Here is a 12,728-nt window from a genome sequence, read left to right as displayed (position 1 = left end):
CAAGTGTAAACTTATTTTGAAGGTTTGGAGCTGCATCTTATTACCTCACGTTGCTCAATTTAACAATTAATCAGTGTCTATTATTCAAATGAACAGGCAGGACTCAACATGGAGATGTGTAACGATGCTCCAGGTGCCCGTCACTTTTTTCGTTTTGGTTTTACTTAATCGTTTTTAATGTTGTGTGCAGAAGTCGCAAGGATCAGCATCAGCTGGATGTGGCCCTCTAACCCTGCGTCCAGAAACAACACTGGTGTGCACACAGGAGGTGGTTTGAGCAGAGGGCCCATGGAAAAGCGAATGAAACTCTAAGCCCATGTAGTGTCTTTATGTCTATATGCTGTAGTTGCAGCTCTGATGTGTATACACACAGTCGATTTCAAACAGACCTAGACTATTTCTTAAAATCTGCATCCGTTTGCATTTTTAGATGCTCTCAAACGCGTTGTCATAGACCTGTGTTGTTTTATTGGGGGGCCTTGCACTTATGACCTCAGTGTTTTCCCAACTGATGGTCCTGCTTGTTGGTTTTTAGCTGCATTGAAGATGCATTTCGTGATCTATACAACATCCCACTATATCTGCGTAAAAGAGGTTATCACCTATCGATCATCACAGATCTTGCTAAACTGTTATGTGCTCTCTGCCGCTATTAATATGGTCTTCTGACAAAGTTATCATACGGGGGGATTTAAAAAGTGATAGATAAAATGTGGTTTGCACTGTATTCAATTTAGATTAAAATAGAAAAAAGTCAGATTGAATTTTAATTTTCCAGAATCACTTACTGTGTGTTGCACAGCAAGGCATTAGATTAAGAAGGCTGCTAATGCGCAAAATCATATATTACCTTAAAGACACGTTTAATAATAATGTGATTATGTCATTCTTTACACGTTTTTTAATAATTTAACAGATTATAAAGACGTGCATATTTTGCAGCCCCAAAAAAGAGAGAAGGTAGTGAGAGTTGGAAATTAAAAATAAATGTAGCTTGGCTCACGTGAAATGATTAATTAGCATAAACTTTATGCACCCATGAGAGGATTAAGTTAAATGTTGTTATGTAAGGTTATTTTTTAAAACCTGATTGACGTTCAGTTTGTCCTGGAATAAGTAAACCTGCCCTACATAACATTATTTATTTTGTATCACTTTTTATTACAGTCTCTTAATATCAATAATGCTGCTTTGGTAAATCTCATTGTTTGTCATCTTACATTTCCTCCAGTCTTTTCTCACACATAGTATGTTCTTACTGGTGCATGAGATATTTTGCGCCAATCTATAATATTTGCATCTGACTATGCTGTGGCTAAACTGGCACTTGGAAAACAGCGTAAAAGATGGGCAGCGGCTGCTCTTCTTGATCAGCCTTTTAATCCGGTGACACTATCGCTGAGACAAACAGCCTGCTATCGATCTTTTCATTATGTGTTCAAACAACAAATAGCCTTGCAGGTGAGGTGCACGAGATGTGCAAAAAAAAACAACCTCCAATGTCCAGCGGTACACAACAAGCAGCGTGTAATAACTACTATCCGATGTACAAATCAGTGAGGACAGTCGGAAAACGGGTAAACGAGTCTCATGATCGGCGATAAAGTGGAGGAAAGATGCGACTGTCCACTAGTTAAAAAGTTGTGACTCTGACACCGCGGGTCGGCTACATGATTTGAAGTTAACGGTCATGTGGCGTGACAGAGAATTTAGCCTTCCTTGCAGAGCCATGCGTGTGTAACGTAGGAGAAGTGAGAAATAAATATTGTACTTGCCTTCTCGGTGGCTGGTTTTATCCAGGTAGAAAGCTGCTCCTCTACTGGTAACCGCCGTCGCGGGTGCTTCTTCTTTTAATGTCCTGCTGTCCACTTTCTCCCTTTTCTCTCGCCGTTTCCCAGCTTTCTATTAGAGCCCCTACCCTGCTCCCATTCGCTGTCCCTCTCACTCTCCTCTCCTCTTCTCCCGCGGAGCCCCTTTCCAATCTGTGGAGTTAAATCTTAATGATACACTTACAGAAAAAAATTCTTTGTCCGATTTAATCTTATTGGTTTCACCTTTTCAAAGAGCTGGAGATATGGCCGGGGAGTTTCAGTGGAGTGTCCGAGACAGGGACGGGAGAGAGAGCTCTCTTGTTGAATACTTAAAAAACAACCCATCCCTCCTATGCGTTTCCAAAGGAGGCACTTGCATATTTACGCTCCGTTATATCTCCTATTATCTTTGTGTGGTTAAAGATCTCTATGCAACAACTTTGTTTATTTGTGTTAGATAATAATTTAATGAATTATAAATGCTTCTTCTTTTCCAACATGGTGTATTACCATGATTTTGGAGATAATTTACGCACATCATTTTGACTGCATGTTCCATCTAAATCACATGCAATCAAAATGCTAGTAAACTTTAAGGAGTATTGTTATATGTTTTTTTATATATATATAATCTATATTTATTAATGTCTTTATGAAAGTTTTTTTCGCCGTTATACAACCTCAACATTAAAAGACTGTAGTTTTGAGAAAGTCAGAAAAGATGAGAGGATACGGTACGCAAAATTTGGTCTTATTTTATTTTTTAAATAAACTTTAAAGTTTTAAAAATTCATGTTTGATGACTGGTGCATGCATTAATATGAAGTTGTAATTGTACAATGTACGCTAGATGGCAGCGCGATCCAGACATTTTTGAGTTGGAGAGGTAGTCAGCCTGCAGAAACCCTGATACAAAAAAGACGGAATCCCCATGCAAATTCCCAGCAACTTCACATGATTTTGAATTACTGTCACTATTAAGACATAATGTGACACCAGCTCAGTGATTGTGGAGACTATAAGGACCTCGGTAATTATTGAATATTGCTTATTGCTCCGTCCAATTTTAGAGATTTTCGGCCGCTGGCACGGCATCCCGTTTGTACAACACACTGTCTTTTATGCATCATTCTTCCCATTGACATTTTCCTCCTTTTATAATCTCGTTTTAACTAAATTGTAAGTTTTAATCAGCGAGACTGTGCCGATTACAGACGAGGATGTACCGCAATGCGCATGCCAAAGACAAAACAACGTGTGAAAATATAAATCCGCTTCAAACCAATATTGACATCCGTTGATTTTATGTTAAAGATACGAGTCCAAGACAAACCATTTTGAAACTTTGGGGAATTTCTGAGCCAGAGTCCCCCTTTCGCCGCTGCGCACAGTTTTTGGTTTATTTGTCGTGCGTAAAAGCTTTGTCCCCCCTTGCCTTTACCCCGCTTTTTCTGCTATTCTATTCAGGGTTTCTTCCTCTTTTTGGTGACAATAGACGGCCCATACTAATCAGGTTTCAAAGTAAATAGCAGCGCGGGGCGAGCTCAATGTAAATTGTGCCTGTCAGAGCCCCCCAGCCCCTCCAGCCGTAGATTGCAACACTGCAAAAAATATCCATGCCCAGACATCAGTCAGTTCAGTATTGAGTCTGGAAATCTTGGATTTACCAAAACAGCGGAGTGAATCTTCCACCGGGGCGAGATGCTTCCACTTGTTTCCAATGCCAATCGAGCCGTCACTGTAAATTTTATTGCATCGATTGTTAATTTCCAAAGGAATCTCCCTGTTTACTCTGCTTTGTTCCACGATATTGACTCCTAAATATTTTACAAGAGACGCTGACTGCGATTGTTAACAAGCGGAATTCTATAAACTACACTTGTATGTTTTTCCTACAACGTTTTCAGAAAAATATATATATAACATTTCAAGATTTGAACACGAGACTCGATGGCTTATCGTGATGGACATTTTTTGCAGTGAATGAACGGAGGGGGACTCTAACCAATGGAGAGAAAGAGAGGGCTTGGCTATAACCTTAGCCTCCCATTTTCTCTCTCTCCCTATCTCCCCCCTCTCCTCCTCTCCTCCTCCTCTATGCAGGGCTCTGGCCAGTCAGTCGCCTTTGATTATCAGTCTCCAGCAGCCCCTCTCTTGGCTCCTTGACATGAGCACCATATAAGGCGCAGCGATCTCCATAGAAACGTGTCAGTTTCAATAGTAGTGTCAAAGTTCACTATATACAGACATTCGCGCAGATCCCCCGTTTCGGAAACATTGCTCTGCTGGTCCTCCCGTTTAAGCGCATTCATTTTTGGGTCTCTCCTTCTTCTTGCATATTCTATTAGTTGTTGGTGTTGGTCTTCTTTTTTATCTTTTCTCTTCGTATCTCCATTCCTCCTGCTGGAGAGAGGTGAAACTATACATGGGCACTCCATTCGGCGACGCGGTTTTCTTTCGCTGCCTGGCGAGATGATGAGGTTTATTTAAGAATATAGATGTAAAAATCCGGCTCTTCAGTTTTTCCTCCCCTCCTATACGGCGAAGACGGGAGTGTAAAGGAGCAAGGGGAAGAAAAGAGAAAGGAATTTATCTCCGCAGCACTTTGGATCGCGTGTCTTTCCAGCAAAAGGTTTTTTTTTTTTACTCGCTCCTGCGTCCATGTGAATCGCTCCTGCCTTTCCTTTGTGGCTATTTTATATCAAACTGCAATTTGTTACGACTGGACTCTGGTTTTCCTACAAGATTAGGGATTCCTGAATGGCTGACTGCAATTTACCTTGGAACTGGCCTCCCGATACTTGCATATCCTGATCGGGTGCCTATTCAATCGCCCTGTATTTTGAATGTATTGATCGCGTTGTACTCTCCTTCTTACCCCATATGAGATTGCGTGCTCCTATTTGACTTTGCACTGCCCCGTCTTTTTGAGATCTCATTTTTTCCTCCTCTACGCTTCATAAACACCGGCGATCATTTCGCTTTATAGCACTTTCAGGGGCCGAGATATGGCAATGGTAGTTAGCGTCTGGCGAGATCCGCAGGAAGACGTGGCCGGAGGACCTCCGAGCGGCCCCAACCCAGCAGCGCAGCCGGCGAGGGAGCAGCAGCAGGCGGCGTCGGCGGCGCCGCACACTCCGCAGACCCCCAGTCAGCCGGGACCGCCGTCCACACCGGGGACTGCTGGGGACAAGGGGAGTCAAAATTCTGGACAGAGTCAGCAGCATATTGAATGTGTGGTTTGCGGAGACAAATCGAGCGGCAAACACTATGGCCAGTTCACCTGCGAGGGATGCAAAAGTTTCTTCAAGAGGAGTGTACGGAGGAACTTAACATACTCATGTCGTGCCAATAGGAACTGTCCCATTGACCAGCACCACCGAAATCAGTGCCAATACTGCCGGCTGAAGAAGTGTTTAAAAGTGGGAATGCGGCGGGAAGGTGAATATATATTTTTAAAGCCACTCATGATTACGCATCCGAGTAGCAGACGATCAGGGCTGCCATGTTGCATTAAGGTCACAGGCATATGGCTGGGCATACTGCAGTCTCCATCCATGTTTTTTGGGGATGTTTGCATGAATGATTAGTCTTTCTGCCTATGTAGGAGAGGGGTAAAAGGCCAGTGCAGCCACAGCAGCTATGCTTGTGAATGCAGGTCGCTTGAACAAAGCGGCTCGTCTAGCTGACCCTTTTATTTTTTGTTTTCTTGCCGTCTAAATTGTACTATTATCAAGCAAACCCAGACGGTCCAACAGGCCCTTTTTACGTATAGGTTTTAGAGCAAAAGAGGGATTGTGAGTATGTGTGTGTGAGTGTGTGTGTGTGTGTGTGTGTGTGTGTGTGCCTGCCTGTATATGTCCGTCTGTCTTCTGTGTGTGTATGTGTATGTGTGTGAGTGTGCGTGTGTGTTTGTACAGTGTGCAAGGCTAATAGTCCCTTCAATAACTATGTGCAGCTTACTAATTTATAATAGTACAGTGGGGTTTGTAAGCTGTGTGAATGTAAAATGAACACACTACAAACCCACGTCTCTGTCGAGCTCCTTATGCTGACTAGACAGCTCAGACACACTGAATAATGCCGCTGAAGTTGTTCATGGCTCATTGTTTTGCCTGGTGCAATACAGGCCGTGTAACTTTACTCTCTATGTCAAGTGTTTTGTTACAATTCATGCAAACATCCCTCATTTAAAATCCACTATTTGGAGTATAAACTACAAGCCTATGTATAATGTAGCCTGAGATACATTAATATTTTATTTTTTAACAATAAACAATAGCAGAGTTCCTTTTATTCCCAGCTGCCCTTTTGATGTGGCTTAAATTTGTAAATATGATTGCATTTAACAGCAATTATCGATCATATTTGTGATATGTTTGGCCGCAGTGAATACGTATTAATATAAACAAACGCCTACGTAAATATAATGACAAAGTAATATAAGTAGGCTGCAGTATGCAATATGCTAATATGCCCTGAAATACTCACAATAGTAAATTTGTTAAATGTACTTTTCTAGAGTAGAAAATGTGTGTGTTTGCTTTCTAAAAGTGATTTTCATTTTGCATACAGCTCATGTAGCGTGCAACCCTAAATACAAATGCAAACAGTGTGAAGGTTCAGGGACACATCTGTTTTAATGAGATGTTTATGCTGTCGATATAATAATTTGCTCTTACAAACGGCATAAACTAGTCAATATGTTTTGCAAGGCATGCTGAATTTAGATTTCAGGGCATGCCGTTTTAGTGAGGGGAAACACTAGCTCTAGCCTGCTTTACGCTTGTACTACTTATGAACAATGTTTATCAGTCCTGGATGCACATTTCCTCTTTTTCTCTTTCTTTTTGTCAGCGGTTCAGCGAGGACGAATGCCTCCAACTCAGCCCAACCCAGGCCAGTACGCGCTGACGAACGGGGACCCTCTGAATGGCCATTGCTATCTGTCCGGATACATCTCGTTATTGCTGCGGGCCGAGCCTTACCCGACGTCCCGGTACGGGAGCCAGTGCATGCAGCCCAACAATATCATGGGCATCGAGAACATCTGCGAGCTGGCGGCTCGGTTGCTCTTCAGCGCCGTGGAGTGGGCGAGAAACATCCCTTTCTTTCCCGACCTGCAGATCACCGACCAGGTGTCCCTTCTCAGGCTGACGTGGAGCGAGTTGTTTGTGCTTAACGCGGCCCAGTGCTCCATGCCTCTGCATGTGGCCCCTCTGCTCGCCGCGGCGGGCCTCCACGCCTCCCCGATGTCCGCGGACCGCGTCGTGGCTTTCATGGATCACATCAGGATCTTCCAGGAGCAAGTGGAGAAGCTTAAGACCCTGCATGTAGACTCGGCAGAGTACAGCTGCCTCAAGGCCATCGTGCTTTTTACATCAGGTGGGTGTCCGACATGTCACACAGGAACTCGTCTATAATCAAATGAGGCCTAGTTGCAATAATGTTACTGGAAGCGAGGCTCGCAGGGCGAAACATTGTGGCATCAAGAATATGGCTGTCAAGCATAGGCTGGTCACAAATCTGAGTTTACGAGATGTTTGTGTTGCCGATGGAATAGCTATTTTGTCAACAGCTTGCTACATATCCACTTACATGCATTCCCATGTCAGTTGTAGCCGCAGCATAAGACGTGTAAACAAATCCAGATTGAGTGAGCGCATCAAGTTTTTGCAGTGTACCACTCAGTTGAATGCGCTTTAAAACGGATATAATTGACAGTCTCACATATGTAAATATTTTATAATTGTTGAGTTTAAACTTTTTTGATCACGTCAGAGCCGAGAGCGACACTGTATGTTCGCGTCCATAAATTTTGGAACAGGTGTCAAATAATCGAGCGTAAAGAAGAAATAGTCTATCACTGGGTGATATATGACAGCTGATGCATTTATGAGTGTTGGTGCATTCTTTTATCCTTGTTTTGCGTGCACTAACACATGTATTGGGGGGCAGGAAATAATCCTTAGCAGGCTGAGATCAAAAAAGCTGATGGAAGTTGACTCATATGTCAGTGCATCGCTTCTGTAGGACCCAGAGCAGCACTGTTGTATAGATTGTTTGTAGATTAATCTGAGCTGACCTATTAATTTTCTAAGTTATTGAGGATAGTTTCTCTTGTCGCACACGCTTTGAAAAGTCATCAGCAGCAATTTTCAAAAGTAACCTACATTGTTGATAGCTTAATTGATGGCTGACTGGGGCAAGGTCCTAAAGGTCCTCATTTACTCTCGGTGCGTAATTTAGATGCTATTTTGGAGTCGGTTGTGTACGCTTGGTGCCATTAGGCCTGTTATGTCAAGGGAGTCTGCTGATGATTGGGAGGAAAAGGAAAGTTTAAACTCACCCACAGGCCCAAAACTACTTCAGGACTCACCTCAAAGTTTTGACCTCATTGTCTCATATTTGGCCCATTACAAAATTATGTAATATAGTTTTACATATACTATAATTGAACACCTTTGAGATAAAATATGCAGTTTTACTGTAGTTCTTATATTTGAAGGTATACTGAAATAATTCCCACGTTCAATATCCCTAGAAAGCGTCATAGTCCCCTATTATATTTAATGGTGAGCCTACACTTGTCCTCGAGCATTTTTAAATAATTATTGTTATTTACCTTATGTCACAGTGATGCACAACTGCATATATACATTATCTTAATTTGCATAATTTTATATTATAATATATTATGTTTTATTAATAAATAATATTATATTATTGATTAATTCTTCAACACCAGATTAAAATGTCATACAGTGTGTATAGAGTAAGAATAAGCTGTGTAATTTAAATTATCCAAACTTTGAGTGCTCACCAGACTTGTAAATAGGAAGTCAAAGATTGTATTGCAAAAAATACTAAACTTAAACATTCAATTTCCTTTCTTTTCATTCTTTGTTTTTTTTTTTATTATTATTTTTTAATAGGTGAATACAACATTACCATGTAGTTTTTCCTTCAGTTAAGAACTTTTTATTTTTCTATATTTTTAGTTTTAGGAGCCATAATAACTACTTTTCAGTTCTGGGGTTTGGCAATTTGACACGCCAAATTCGGAAGACACCTGAGAGGTAAATATAGGTTTTTACAAAAATAAATGCATACTTTGCCTCAGTTGCCGTATTTAAGTGATGTGACATCCTGTTAGATTCGCTTTACCGCGTGCACTGACATATTTGGCCATATTTTTCTATTGCACGACGTTTCAGTTATTTACCCCAGATTACCCAGATAAACTTCATACACTCATTAACATCCTCCATGTTTTCTAACAGATCATTTAGTTAGGTTGATAGGCTACGACTGGTTTTGGCTATAGCAAGTCATGTGGCACTTTGCCAAGACCAGCGTGGATTGTTTGCCTTTAATAACACCAGACTTGTCAGTATTTGATGCATAAATAATGGTGGCCAGGCTACAGTATTTCACCACAGTTCAGGATCATTGTCTTACATTAAGGCCTCATCCACGTGTGCACGCTGCAGTGTGTGCTTTTGCTAACCTACCACAGAAATAGTCGTTTGCGAATCTGGAAGCTATCTGCTCCCATGTCTCAGTCTATTGAGGTGGTGGGGTGCAGGGTTGCAGGCAGGCCTAATGGAGAACTATGGGCTGTCTTTGACCAGCTTTCTCTTTACGCACTCGCCCAACTGCAGCCTGTGTTCTTGCGATGCTTCCTATATCGCTGCATTGCAACAAACAAGTATTATATTTTCCCACAAATTTGCAAATGTAATTAATTTCCACCATATTGATCGCTGTAGATTTTAAATGGGACACTCAGCGTTAATCCAGAGGGATTTGCATACATGGGGCTCTGACCGGCCGGACTAAGGTCACAGTAAATCACCCCGAGATCTCAGCGTTGCCCCCGGGTTCATAAGGTTATTGTGTCTGAACATAGTGAGTTATAGCACCGAGGAATCACGAATAGGCTTAAAAGCCTCTGTCCGGTGTTTAATGTATTAGTGCTTGAAAACTAAAGCTGTCTTCCTCTGTGTAGTTTCTACAAAAGCACAGCTCAATCCAGATTCTTTTGAGGACAGCCTAGACTCCATGTGGGACCATATATGCCAGCGGTTACGCTGCTTTGCGTTTACAGCAGTTTATAGAACACGCATGCTCGGCTTGTGTGAAAAAAACACTCCTCTTTAAAACATCGTACGACACTAACAAGCCTTATATGCTTTTGTCCATAGTGAAGCGTGGCTGCACAGGGCTGCACAACCCACCAGTGAGCACCAAAACACACGGCTCGCCTGCGTTGTTGCACAGGCTCATTTTCTGACATTTTATGTCGCTTCTGCGTGACTATTGACTTCACCTCCCCTAATAAATTTGATTGCTTCCAGCGGCCTGTCCTATAGGCTCCATCAAAAAACAGGCCAAGAGTGGTCTATGGAGAGAAGAGCGGCGAAATGACTTAACAGCTTACTGCAGAGTAATTAGGTCACATTACATCCAGTGTAATTTCAGATTCATCAGTGCCGTTTATGTTTCCTTATACTTGAATCCCCAGAGTCCAGACAACAAGAGCAGCGGCCTTTGGGCCCATACCCTACCTTTCGCCTTTGCTCCATTGCCCCCCATCATCTCTTCCCTTACACACTAACAACACTGTTTTCATGACATTTAACTCTATATTCTGGTCGATTGTTGTGAGAGCAGGCAAAGATATCCTCCATTGAGTTGTGCATCCCCTACTCCAGCAGCAAGCCCCCTTGTTTATTCTGCATGACAGTCCCACTCGCTCAGTGTGATGTAGCATGTTTGGGCAGTGTGTTTGTTCATTCCACTTTGTCAATAACACGTAAAGGCTGATGTTGAATGATAAGCAGAGTGCTTCTGCACGACACAAATTGGGTATGGCAAGGTGTGCACTTGCCAAAGCGAAGCCCCCACGTGAGGCTAAAATTGACCATGTGGTTTTGTGTTCCTTTTTTGTGCAGAAAATATTCAGCGAAATTGCCAGCCATGTAATCTGAGTTCTATGTATTTACAAAATACATATATAAGGGGGGGAAGTAATATGTGTATTTGACTCCACTGTTTTTTTTCTGCAAGCCTGGTGACGTGATATATAAATAATAATATAATATTATAATAATATATTTGTAGCCCACAGTTATTGTTTCACTAGTTCCTCGAAATGTTGGCGTTTAACAGTAAAATAATATCAGATTCAGAGACTTTTCCACAACATGTTGTACCTTGGGGTTTTACAGACGTGACGAGTCTAACCACAGTGTTTTTGGTGTGTCTTTCTCAGACGCTTGCGGCCTGTCGGACGCTGCTCACATCGAGAGCCTACAAGAGAAATCCCAGTGCGCCCTGGAGGAGTACGTAAGGAGCCAGTACCCGAACCAGCCCAGCCGCTTTGGGAAGCTCCTGCTGCGGCTGCCCTCTCTGCGCACCGTCTCATCGTCGGTAATCGAGCAGCTGTTCTTCGTCCGCTTGGTAGGTAAAACTCCTATTGAAACCCTCATCAGGGATATGCTATTATCCGGGAGCAGCTTCAACTGGCCTTACATGTCCATCCAATGATCCTTATATGAAAGTGGGAAAAAGAGAGGAAAAAAAGGACCAAAATTCAGCACCCCTCACCCCATCCTCCTTCAAGAAGACTATATATAGGACCTTTTCTGAGAAACTTGGAAGACATTACTTTTTTTCTGTCTTCTGGGACTGAGATGGAATACATTATGTACAGAAAAATATTGGAACTGGACTTTACACCTGTGTAAATCCACCCTCATCGTCAAGAACAATACTCTTCATTTTGTAAAATACTAGTCTTTATTTTCCTTTTTTGTAAAAAATACAAATAAAATGAAAAACATCATATGCGCAGTAAGAAAAAAAGAATCAAGACTTAGCGGGAAAATAATGTTTCCAAGCAATTATAAGAATTGTCCTGTGTCTATGTACCTCTCTGTTTTGTATTTTTTCTGGTTCTAAACCAGGGTTTCTGTGATTCTATACTAATAATTTTTTGATATAACCTTTTGCTTCTTATAATGAGTGCGATATATGTTGTCGAAGCTATGTTCTCCAAGAATTAAAATTGAAGTGAGAATTTAAAAACAGAAAAATAAAGAAATTTAGACAAATAAGAAACAGTCTAATCGCTATGACAATATCACCACTGATGGTTGAACTTTTTTTCCCAATTGATACGATGGACCTGCAACAGCAGCAAACTGACCTCCAGGACATTTTTACTGAGAGGACGTCTGGGGCGCCTTTCCCCGGGCCATGAGTGCGTGTGGAGTCGATCATCAGTCAAAGAGGAGAGACATGAAAATCAAAAGCACTTTTAATATATCATTTCAAATACATTTTGTTTGTTTCGTCTTGAAAATTTTCATTGTTTCTTGAATTTTATTGGTTGTTGCCTTCAATTTGCTTACTCCATGATGCAGCTTTTTGCAGAAGGGTCGGTTGATGAAGTTGTGTGATGGTGACTGTACTATTAAAAAAAGAAATAGGCAACAATGTCTCATTCTCAAGCATTTTCCTGGGAGCAAAATGTCAAAATTCTCGGACTCATTTTATACCATCTGAGCGGAATCTGACGTCTCTGTGCGCTGCTGGTTTATATAAGAAAGGCGCAAGTGCAGCTTACTGAGTCACTGTTCTGCGGAGCCTTATACTCAAACATATAATTCTGAATACACAGTTTGCCTCTACTAGTGAGAACGAGGTGATACACGAGATTAAGTGGTAATTGCACAATGGGTGCATACCTTACATTTTTAAAAGACCCACTGACATAACTGGCAATACTAACACAAAAGGAGGGGAGGCTATACGCAACGAACTACAGCAGTGAGCTCTCTGCCAGCCTGTGAGCGTATTAATGTTTAATATTTTTCCCAGACAGCAAGGAAAGCCTGCGCACCACACAGA

General features: G+C 41.8%; 1 protein-coding gene across 2 annotated transcripts; it reads left to right on the top strand.

The window, feature by feature from the left end:
• The first annotated feature begins 3,942 nt into the window (after positions 1-3,942).
• On the top strand, positions 3,943-12,316 carry nr2f1a (nuclear receptor subfamily 2, group F, member 1a). Of its 2 annotated transcripts, none has more exons than XM_042488152.1 (3): positions 3,943-5,252; positions 6,672-7,196; positions 11,089-12,316. In XM_042488152.1, the coding sequence occupies exons 1-3, from the start codon at positions 4,820-4,822 to the stop codon at positions 11,361-11,363; spliced, it is 1,233 nt and encodes a 410-aa protein (XP_042344086.1). In that variant the 5' UTR covers positions 3,943-4,819; the 3' UTR covers positions 11,364-12,316. The 2 variants fall into 2 exon arrangements, with proteins under 2 accessions (XP_042344086.1, XP_042344085.1); XM_042488151.1 differs by having other exon boundaries at positions 6,669-7,196.
• The last annotated feature ends 412 nt before the right edge of the window (positions 12,317-12,728 follow it).

Source organism: Plectropomus leopardus, chromosome 6 (assembly GCF_008729295.1).
Source record: "Plectropomus leopardus isolate mb chromosome 6, YSFRI_Pleo_2.0, whole genome shotgun sequence".
Classification (NCBI taxonomy): domain Eukaryota; kingdom Metazoa; phylum Chordata; class Actinopteri; order Perciformes; family Serranidae; genus Plectropomus; species Plectropomus leopardus.
Note: the sequence above shows the minus strand (reverse complement) of the source record. Positions and strands in the feature narration are given on the sequence as shown.

What these genes read in the sequence shown, in the direction of transcription:
- nr2f1a (XM_042488151.1), top strand. Translation starts at nt 4,820, where the DNA reads ATGGCAATGGTAGTTAGCGTCTGGCGAGATCCGCAGGAAGACGTGGCC. An exon ending in AGTGGGAATGCGGCGGGAAG is followed by an intron (nt 5,253 to 6,668) that starts GTGAATATATAT and finishes TCTTTTTGTCAG; the next exon opens with CGGTTCAGCGAGGACGAATG. An exon ending in CATCGTGCTTTTTACATCAG is followed by an intron (nt 7,197 to 11,088) that starts GTGGGTGTCCGA and finishes TGTCTTTCTCAG; the next exon opens with ACGCTTGCGGCCTGTCGGAC.